Below are 11,698 nucleotides of genomic sequence, written 5' to 3'. Positions count from 1 at the left end.
AAATCCACCACAAATGTATGTGATAATTAACCAGTACCATATTTATAGTAAGTGGTAATTATGAAGCAACATATTTAAAAATTTACACGCAAATTACATGGTAAGTATGAGATAAATAGCCAGTCTCGTTTTCATGCAAGTAGCCGTTGTACTTAATTAATTAACTGCTGATTATCACATATTTACCCAGAAATTTGGGGAAACTTTGCAATAAATTAAAAAAAAAAAGTTCAAACATGTTGCTTTGCAAATTGTCGCCTATTTGCATGAAAACAAAAATTGTAAAATGATCACATACTTAACATGAAATTTGAGGGTAATTTCTCAGAAATGTTCCTTGATAATTATCTCCTATTACATGAAAATGCTACCTGCTGATTATCACATAATGATCAATGAAATTTGGAGGTAATTTGTGGGTAATTTCTAAGTATTTTCATACATATTACTCAGTAATTACCATCTATTCACTATGAAATTATGGGACCTGGAAACCGAAACCCTCTTTTAACGACGTCATCTTGTTACGTCCTCTTCTTCTGCAGTGGTGTCGTGTTTTTCTGACTGAAAAATTGGCACCAACTATTGATTATCTCAATTAATCAGTTGCTAATAATCACATCACAGAAACAAGCATTCACTCACATATTTTTACCTGCAAGTTTACTTGAAAATCAGATAAAATTTGTAAAATATATGGATGGAAACACAGTTACTGTATAAAGAATCAGCCTCAGACTGGAACCACAGATGCTCCAAAAAACAGTCAGTAAGTGAACCTTTGAGTTGAGATTATTTTGTCAAATTAATTTTATTTGAGCTGCAATGATTTAGAGCTCTGTGACAAAATTGATTAACCAGCTCATTATGATCGGTAAAGAAGGGGAGTTTTAATAATTAATAAAGAGTTGACGTGTTCTGCAGTCAGTCAGTCAGTCAGTCAGTCAGTCAGTCAGTCAGTCAGTGCGACACAGTATCACACACAGGCAGCCATTGTTGCAGACTGATTTCCATCATGTCCTCTGACGACGAGCTGAGCGTCTCTTCACAGGCCAGCCTCAGTGTGTGTGTGTGTGTGTGTGTGTGTGTGTGAGCGTGTGTGTGTGTGTGTGTGTGTGTGCGTGCGGGGCGTCCTCAGCTCGCTGTGTTCCAGATCAGTGACAGATAGAGCGGCGCTGCTGTGGAGAAAAGAGGGGGATGGAGAGAAGGAAGGAGGGATGGAGGGATCAGATCGACAGCAGGAGGACAAAGGCTTCATTCTTTGCCGGTGGTGAGGAGCTTCAGGGCTTTCTGGAGGTTCTGGATCGCCGTGCCGACGTCCTCGTACTGCAGCGCGCTGCCCGCGTACTTACAGTACTTCTGAGCCTTGGTGAAGTCGTCCGGGGAGAGATGGACGCCGCCTGGAGGGAGGGAGGGACGGAGGAAGGAAGACAAGAAAAAGATGAGATCAGAGTCAGATATGAATTAATGTCCAACAAAGAGGACGAATCAGTCCTCATTACTGAGTCACTCAGGATGTGACGAGCAGCACAAAGAGGTGGACAATTCAACAATTCAACTGTCATCAAACACCACAGAAAGATTCACTCAACCAACAACCAACCAAACTGAAACAGCATCAGTGTCTCTGTCTTATTCTGAGACAGGACACCTTTCATTTGACTCGAGGGACACAACTAACAATTATTGTCATTCTAGATGAATCTGTCAATGTTTAGTCTATAAAATGTTCAGTTAAAGTTTTGTTTGTCCAAAACCTGAAAGCATTCAATTTAGAGCTGAAAAAGGTTTTCGATTTTTGTTTTTTTTTGATTGGAAAACTACTACTTATATAAGAATTATGATTATTATTATCAAGATTTTATCAAGTTTCCCTTTTCTTGCTAAAACACAAAACAAACCTTGAAAGGAAGAAATGGACAAGAAAGACTGCTGAAGATGAGAGTGATCATTTTCTGATGAATATTTTCTGGTTTCTTTCCTCCACTCTGACATTAAACTGAATGATTTAAACTGAATAATAATATTTTTAGACATTTGAGGACGTCATCTCAGACTTTGATAGAGATTTTATGGACCAAACAACTGATTGATTATTGGAAAATTATGCCAGATGGTTGAAAAACAGGTCTGTGCGCTCCACCTGTTTACACAAGTTTGGACTTATCTTTCAATTAACAAGATTGTGACGGGGTTAATTAGTTGATTAATCATTCTGAGAGATTCAGAGGCTCTTTGAACAGCAGTTTAAATTTAAACTCTGAGGTGATTAAAGTTGTGAAGCTGCAGCTGAGGTCGAACACGAAGCGTTCAGTGTGTGTCGACAGTTACATTCATGCAATTTCACACGTTCACACCACAGACTCCCTCTGTTCTGCATCAGCCGCATCACGAGCAGCTGAAGTCGACGCACAGAGACGAATCAATAGAATCAATAAAGTCCAAACGATTCTTACGTAGAGAACATGAAGGGATCTTATGGTCCAAAGTGCAGAACTGTCTGGATGTCAGACATATTTGTAGGAAACTTCCTGTTCAAACTATTAAAGGTCCATGATGACCTGCGTCATGGAAAGACATCAGCACCAGCCCATCATCAGCTGTCAGCACCCAGGGGATCATGGGTAATTTATGATGGAGGAGTACCTGCAGCAGAGCTCAGAGGTCTGAACCGTTTCAAAGAAAGCCGGGTCTGTAATCTGCCTGATGATGGCAGCTGTCAGTGTGTGTGTGTGTGTGTGTGTGTGTGTGTGTGTGTGTGTGTGTGTGTGTGTGTGTGTGTGTGTGCGTGTAGCTTCCCTTTGATCAGCTCTGTAGTATTTAATAGAGACAGACTCGTCTGGTCCTCTGACCTCTGAGACAAACCACCTCCTGTGAGCTCATCACGTCCACCACATGTCTCTCCCTCTCTACAAACTTTAGCTTCATATCTGAACTATGAAACCAACTTCAAACCTAAACTTTCTAATCATCATTATTTTTCTAAATCTAAAGATTTATCAGTGACAGACAAGCTGAAGAAAAACTGCCGTATGAGTCGTCCATACAAGCAGCTTTTTAAGAACAATAATTACATTTATTCTGAGGCAGCGACCTCTAGTGGCCGTAGTAATTATGACAGCAGAAGTATAAAGAGTGAGCAAAATAAATGCTGACTAATTTAAAGTTCTAACTTAAATAAGTTTGATTATGTTTTTGACTTCTGTCATGTGGGGCTGCAGTTTCACAACATTAATCACATTTTAATGTGACATATTTATCAGTTTCCCGTCAGAGACGAGGAAAGAAACCACAAAATATTCACATTTAAGAATCTGGAATCAGAATTTTGACAGTTTCTGATTATTCAATTATTAAATTAATCACCACCTATTTTGATAATCGATTAATCGTTGCAGCGCTACACATCTTGTTGTGACCTTTTCCGATAACGAAAGAATAATTACAACGTGCCAAACTGAAAGAAATACAGAACCGAAACAAAACTTTGTCCTGGTTTTATTCAGTGAAGTTTGCTGTCTGGGTTTTCAGTCACTTCTGATACTCAGAACAGAAAATCTGCTGATATGAAAAGGTTATGGATAAAATTTACACCTGCTGACATTTCAAACTTTGATTTTTGTTAGAACTTGGATTGAACTGCTGTCTGAACAAAGCGGAGCAGTGATGACGATGTTTTCAACCGCAGAGACGGAGAAGAAATTTGTGAGTTTGTGCAGGAAACAAAGACTTCAGTTGGACTTTTTGCACGATCTGAGAGCAGAAAATGAAAATTCTTTTTATGTATGATGATGCAACATGATCTCAAAACCTGGGTTTACTTTATTCAGAGTCTCCTCTGAGCACGTGTCAAAATATTTCTTTTCTTGGACATACAGAATCAGATAAAACCTGCCGTTCACTGCCAAAGAACAGACACTAAAACATTTCAATTAAAACAGCGAGACAGTCCAACGAGACGTTGAAGCTAATTCGATATGTTCTGTCTCCTGTTGGGTTTTCTTTCTGCTGTTTTACATCATTCTACTTTGACTTTGTTTAGAGATTTATTATTGATTAGCTCTGTGTTGGTAAAGTTTTCTTTCTCTGTAATGTTCCACATAATTTTTGACTTGGTGTGTTTCCACAGCTTGTTACAGTCAGAGTCCTCCACCCCTCAGGGTCCCTGGAGGACATCAGCTGAGCCTGGACGAACTACAACATCTTATAGTGGGTGGAACACTATAGACTACATATACCCTCCTTCACATACAGGACTCCAGTGTATACTGCAGGAATGTAAAGCCCAGAAAAGCCCCCTTGTAGAGTGCAAAGCCTCAAAGATCCATCCTGCAGAAAAGAGTCGACTGTCTCAGGACACCGTCAATGTTTCTCTCTCTTCTTTTCATTTACTAGTTTTCTGTCCCTCTTCTCTCAACATCAGTGTCATCTCTCTGACATCTTAAGCTGCGTTTCCACCTGAAGTACTCTGAACTTTTAGTCCCATGAGCTTCTTTTCGAGGCACTAAAAAGGTTCCTTCTGCCTGTTGTTCTCTGTTCCTGCAGCAGCCTAAAGAACCATGAAGATCAGGTAAATTAGTTCACTGATGTATGAAAAAGCAAAAGCTGATTTTAAACTGACTTTGCAACAATGATCAAGTGACAGACAGGCATCATTACTGTGTGACTGAAACTGATTTGTTCCGGTTCAGGCTGGATTTTGTCGTCAGCATAAACGCTCAATCAGAGCAGGGGCCTCATTTATAAAACTGACTTACAATCAGTTTGATCTCAAGTCATACTTCAGATTAAAACCAAGCAAAAGTAGATATTTATAAGGACTGAGTCTGAAATGATCTCGTCTCTAAGCAAAGTCCTGGACTTGACTGAGGTGATTTTCCTGCAGGTTACTGCTGTGTGGGACACATATGCACCCAGACCTGTGGTGAACTCTGCTTCAGTTTTATGAACAATGTGACAGGAATTATCAATTAAAAGAGTGAAGCTTTAAGTGTGACAAGTGTTACCCAGATTTAATCCCCTCTAACACTGCTGTGCATTTTAAGTTCATTTTAAGAGATTTGTAGTTCACAGGTGTGTAAGTTACAAAATAAGAAACAAAAAGCAAACTTGTTTGCAGCTACAGATTTTTTAAAAAGGTGGCTGAAATAAAACGCTGCAAGTACTCGACCAATCAGAAACTAAAGTTCCTATATTTTTGGAAAGTACCACTCCTTGAGCAGGGACACTCTGGGGGGTAAAATAAAAGTAAAATATGTTTATGGGGGACTTATAAAAGGGGTGGGAGTCATTTAGCCACGATTAGATTAGATTGTGATTCAGAGAGCTTCGATTTGATTATTAAATGATTATTGATGCATCAAAATTTGAAGCTTGTAAGTCAGAGGCTGTTGGTTGGATCATATCCACCTGCAGCTGCTCACATTCAGCCGTCCTCGTTTGGAACATGTTTCTGTCTGATGTCTCCATCTGATTGGTTCAGCCATAAAAATCATAAAACCCATCTCACTAAATTATTACAAGCCATGATAATGTTGATATTTTTGAGATTTCTGCACGAGTCATAGTCTTTCAAGATAGATAGATTTTTTCTTCCAATGACATCTCAGAAGCAAGCTAACTAGCAAGCTAACGATTGATGTGGATTAGTTAGCTATGTTTTTGCTAACATAAGATGTGACTGGGAGAAATAATTGATTGAGAGATGCTGTGTGACTCACTAACTAACTGGCTAACTTAAGATGTGACTACAAAAACTGGAACCTCCCACCTCCTCCTGTGGTACTGACTAATGATTTATCTGTTTATTTATTTATTGGTAATCTATAAGGCTCGTTCCTTTTATATCTAAATGTGCTCACGGATTCGTACCAATAAAATGTCATATAAAGATACAGAAGTTCAGATTTTGTTTTGTTCAGGTTTGTTTCAGGTTTTGTTTTGTTTCAGGTTTTGTTTTGTTCAGGTTTGTTTCAGGTTTTGATCAGTTCAATGTTTCAATCAATGTTTTTTTTTTTTGCCACTGTTAGCGGCTAACGTTCCCTCAGATGCAGTGACACAAACTGGATCAGTTTCTGAACTGGTGAACTGCTGTGGGAGACGATCCTGCATCAGTCAAAGCCTCAGAGTCTTAATATGTTCACTTGTCAGACGGTGAAGCTGAGCTGAATGTGGTGAAATCCTGTCACAGCCGTGTTTATCTTTGCTCCTTTTTTTCTTTTGTCACGTTATATTATTTTTCTCAGTTATTTGGGAAGGCGGTCCACACACTGAGTTCCCCCAAAGGTTCCTTGCCCCTGGGGGAAGTTGTTGGGGTGGAAACGCAGCTATAATTCTTCTGAGAGACTCTAAGAAGAACAAGTTCCCCAAAACAACATCTGTTTATGTTCAAGTGAGAAAGCACTTTCTTCCTCTTCATCCTTTCATTACTTTCTTTTACATTTCTCTTTTCCGCTCCGTTGCTTTATCCTCTCTTTATATTCCACCCGATTTCTCTTTCTTCCCTCATATCCCCTTTTAAATTTAATATGTTTTACACAGCGGGTGTGTTATTGGCATATTGGACTCATATTTTTGTGAAACCAGCAGAAATCTTTCTTAACCGATGATAATAAAAATGCTGAAAGGTGTTCTGCCTGGAGGCTGTCAGGATTAATGGCCACCAGACTTTTAACTGAGTCACAAAATCTTGATCATATCATCCTTATTTCAGCTTCCTGCCTGTTTTAGAATTGATTTTAAATTTTAATCTTGATCTCGTGTGGTACGGCGCTGAGCTACCTGACTGAGCTTTTAAATCATACCTCACCGGCCCGGAGCCTGAAGTCCTCTGATAAGAACCAGGTCCCCGGTCAAGACTGAAGACCAAAGACAATTATTTTATTTTATTTTTTATACATTATTTTATCTTTACTCTTCTATTTGTTGGCTGTGATTCTGCATTTTATTGCTCTGTTCTCTTTTATTTGTCTGTGATTGTGAAACACTTCATTATTATTAAGGAGAGCAACGTGGATATTTTATATTTTTGATACTAAATTATACAAAATTTTAGTTTCTCTTTTATTTCACACGTTTGAAACTTCCCTTTCTGTCTCCTTTCTTTCCTGACTGTCTCTTCTTCCCCTCAGTCCCTCTTTCTATCTTTTATCCTTTCTTTCTTTCTTGTCCCCCCGACATCTTAACTTCTGTCTTTCCTCCTTTGTCCCCCCGACTCCTCTACTTCTCTCTCCCTCCCTCCATCCTCCCGTCCCCAGACGACTGTCTTTAACTCAAACCATGCCTGGGCTGTCCTCCGCCCTCCACACTGTGCTCTGTCAACAGGACATGAGACACACGCAGGACACGTTCTCCGTATCAAACCCAGTCATTCATATAGCTGCAGATTTCAGCTGCACGTTTCCATGAAGTGACTGATGGCACAAAATCAAACATATAACTAAGAATAATATTCAACAACTCGGCTTCACGCCTGACAAAACCACAGCAGTTTTACAGTAGAGCCTCTGTGTTTCAGAGTCTGAGGACTTCATTCACTGCTTTGTGTCTCAGTGTCTCAGATAATCCACAGACCACGCTGGACAATCTATCAATATTATCACATGAGAACAGATATCATCGTATTGTTACATGATGAAATGGCATAAATGTTGTCTTTTACTGTAGCTTTCTAAATGCTGCATTTAGATTAATAATTAATTAAATTCAACTATTTTGAGAAGCCCAAATTCTCTGATTTCAGTTTTTTAAATGTGAATATTTTCTGGTTTCTTCACTCCTTAATGACATTAAACCGAATATTTTTTAGATGTGGACTAAACGAGATATTTCTGGACGTCATCTTGGTGAACACATTCATTTCAAAACGGTTTTGTCTGCACTGAGAACTAGCACTGAGAATATTACACCCAGTGACAGTTAATGTTATTGATATAAAGTGTGAACAGAACAGAACTTTGGTTGAAAATATTGTGATACCCTTTATATTCAGTTGGGTAGTTTAATTAAGAGCGATGCATCATATTGTTCATCACTACGTGTGAGTTCACGTTGTCTAGTCGCTCTGGAGTTTTAGACGTGGTGACAATAATCAAAACAAGACGTTTCTGTTCGACATTTTTCAACATTTTATGAACCAAACAACTAATCAGTTAATTGAGAAAATACTTTTCCTGCTGTTTTATTATTTGACTTTAACCACTTAGTCATTATATCCACATTACTGATGCTTATTGACAAAAAGTCTCATCATGTTCATATTTTGTGAGCCTAAAGCAACAAGAGTCATCCCTACTGTATTGTTGCAACATCTGTATTCTAGTGATGTGTTTGATAAGTCAACTACATGATTAAACAATACACGATTAAAAAATAACAGCATCTGATTCTTGGTTGATGTGTATCTACCACCAAACTACCACTTGGACCTCCTCTGTGATTCTGTCTCTCCTCTCTGGTTACACCATGAAGTCACCGGTGTATTTTGGCGTCTAACAGCCACAGCAGGCGGTGGTTCAAAACTTTTCTTTCACACAACAGAAGTGATAAATCTAAAGATCCACAATCCAATCCTCCAGTCACGGAGTTAATGATCTGCACATGAAACAATAATGACACCAAATTATTTTTCCACTTAAATGTTAACACGTTGGGACCCCATAAAGGACCTCTGGAGGTCCCTGGACCCCAGTTTGAGAAGCAGAGCAGACTGAAGGAACAGAGCAACAGATAATGTGTCTCTTGACTCAGTAACAGTCATAAAACATGGTCCTCTGCTCTTTAAAATGTCCTGCAGAAGACCAGGGAAAAAAAAAACATGATTGAATAATGTTGCACCATAAGCCTCTAATCCCCCCGGCCGATTTCTCTCCTCCTCCAAAAAGCTGGGAAAGACTCGCAAATATGCTGACTGCAAACTCCACCAAGGATGGGAAGAGGCTGAGAGGAGGAGGAGGGAAAATATCAGAAAAATGAAAGGAGAAAGTCAGCAAAGAGATGGGCGACGGCCAGAAACCACAGCGCTCCATGGAGAGAGAGATTTGGAGAGGGACGGCACTGAAAAAGGTGCTAACGATGAAAAATGATCTGAGGAATCATTTTCTAAAAACCACATCATCTTTTATGATAGAAAGAATAAAACTGAGGAGACAATCAGCTTTTGTAAAGAGAAATCGATCAGTTCTCATCAAAATTAACAAAACAAATGTATTATTACTGCAACTGGAACTATTGTCGATTAATCTCAGTTATTTCTATGAGTTGTTTTGTTCACGAAATGTTAGAAAATATTAACAAATGTTGATCATCATTTGCAGTCATCAAATTGTTTGTTTGCTACATCCATCCAGGCATCCCAAACCCAACAAACGTTCAATCGACAGAAACTTCGCAGCAAAAATATCAAGAAAATTACACTAACAGCCCTCGGTGACTCTCTGACTGTTGACACCAGCTTTATTAATCTACCGCACCGTTTGGCAATCAATCAACATTTATTCCCAAGACACTAAAATTGTTCAATTGAGCCTGAGACGTTGAAGGACGGACCTGTTGATTGGACACAACGGGATACTCCAACAGCGCTGGTTTTACTCTTTTTGCTTTTACTTATGTTTGTAAGATAAATGTCTGAATTTCTCTGCAAATTTCCCGTACACCTTCATGCGCCTGCATCAAGAAACTGACTTGAGGACTTTCTCCTCCACCCTCACACTCAGCAGTGTACACTGAAGTTTAAGCAACTTCCTGTGTCATGGCGAAGCATTTGCGCCATTTGACGCAACATCACAGTTTTCAAAATACAGCGGGTCTTACGGCCTTTCTAATTTCAGTTGGATATGGTAAACTTGCTAGGAGGAGAGCCACAGAGCATCGGTGAACCGTGCCGCGGGGGCTCTTGTTCAGGGGGTGTGACCAAATAATTTGGCTACAAAATTTTTCACCTGCACGTGCCAAGTTTTAATCACCATCGAGAACATTGAGGCCCTCAAACACGTGACTGAAAACTGCAGAGGAGAAGAAGAAGAAGAAGAAGAAGAAGAAGAAGAAGAAGAAGAAGAAGAAGAAGAAGAAGAAGAATTGGATTAATTCAATCAGGTCCTTGCACCATTCGGTGCACGGGCTCTAAATATATGGTGCTCCAGTACCTTTAAAGCAACCTGGAAGTCCAACAACGTAATAAATGCTTAAGACCTTGAGCCCCCTTTAATTAAGGGTAGAGGATGAATGGTACATTGGAGTATTTTTTGTTGCTCTGCATTACGTCACACGAGAAGAGCTGAAAGAGGACTGCTGACTGAATGGATCACAAAGTTTCATACCTCCACTCCTGAATAGAAAGTGCAGGACAGATATTCAGAGCTTCTGAGCAGAAAACACATGCTTACTGGGTAATTTGCCTCCTCTTTTCAGGCTGGTTGACATCTTTTAATGGAGTGCTGCGAGCAACATTTCCCCTCATTCATCTGCATGGACTCAAAGGCTTAATGCTCCTCTCAAATGGGCTTTTTTCATTTTAATTGTAACAGCGATCGGACAAAAGTGTAATTGCCTGAGTCGAACGGTTTATCGAGCGCGCCGGGGCTCACGCTGTGAGGAGAGAAAGTACAGATTTGAAAAGAGAAAACTACTTTTCCTCTTTCAATGACTTGGCAGTTCAGTCTGAACCAAGTGTCCAAAAGAGGCTGAATTATTCATTTCACCTCTTTATACAGTTAAGGGTTCTGCTGAGCACACACACTAATCTGTATAGAAAAATAAAGACCAACAAAAAGCTGTTTCCACGCGTCTCAAATCCTCCTGTATCGGCAATATTCAGCTGAAGAATTGCAGCATGATTTTAATGTCATTTATCCACGACAGGCTGACTCAGCGACATGCTTCGTCTTTATTTAAAACTCTGTAATTTCCTTTAAAACAGTTACATATTAATGTAAAATAGGTAAATGAAGTGGGGTTGTATGAGGTACTTATGCAGCCTGTGTATTACCTCAAGAGTAGCAGGAGTACCAGTGTAGAAAGCTAAGCAATGTCCTTCTGTGGACAGGGTCAGCAGTAACATGTTTTTAGACACCTAAAAAAATCTAGTACACACTATATTTAGGATATTTTCAGCACTTTATCTCGCTGTCAGACAGTGTTCTGATGGGAAACTGCCACAATATGAACCAAATATCACTCTCTCCAAACCAACCAAACTCAAGAGGAAAAAACATTCATTTTACCTCACAGAACACAGGAGTTGTTGGTCTACTTCTGCCTCCACTGGTTAGTAGTTTAGTATTTTAAAAGGTAATGTCAGACTAATAATACAGGTGCATTATCATAGTTTCACACGTGTCTTGAGTTTCTGTCTCGGTGACAAAACATTTCAGAAATACCCAAAGCTGAATTGAACTAAAGCTCCCTCTGCTCTCTGGGGAAAATACTACACCAAACTCCCTTTAAAAAACATGACAATTAACAATTTCTTGCATGTCTGGAAAAAGACATAACCATAGAATCACAAGATAAAAGTCATCAAATGCTGACAATCTTCTTGTAAATTCGGCATCAATATAATCCATTAAAACACTGCATTTACACACAAACTTTACATTTTGGATTTTGTTGCTTCAAACCTACACCAGCCTCCCTTTGTTAGCTGCACAATTTTAGTCTAACTCAAGTGGACAGTGGAATCCACACCACAGTTCCTTTA

General features: G+C 39.3%; 1 protein-coding gene across 2 annotated transcripts in view; it reads right to left on the bottom strand.

Annotated features, from left to right (window-relative positions):
- vta1 (vesicle (multivesicular body) trafficking 1) overlaps positions 1–11,698 on the bottom strand; it is a 71,697-nt gene continuing 59,999 nt past the window's right edge. For both annotated transcript variants that reach the window (XM_084737388.1, XM_084737389.1), the window contains exon 8: positions 1–1,400. In XM_084737388.1, the coding sequence (XP_084593514.1) occupies positions 1,255–1,400 (146 nt within the window). In that variant the 3' untranslated portion in view covers positions 1–1,254. The remainder of the gene's footprint in view (positions 1,401–11,698) is intronic.

Source organism: Lutjanus erythropterus, chromosome 15 (assembly GCF_056507025.1).
Source record: "Lutjanus erythropterus isolate fLutEry1 chromosome 15, fLutEry1.hap2, whole genome shotgun sequence".
Lineage (NCBI taxonomy): Eukaryota > Metazoa > Chordata > Actinopteri > Lutjaniformes > Lutjanidae > Lutjanus > Lutjanus erythropterus.
Note: the sequence above shows the minus strand (reverse complement) of the source record. Positions and strands in the feature narration are given on the sequence as shown.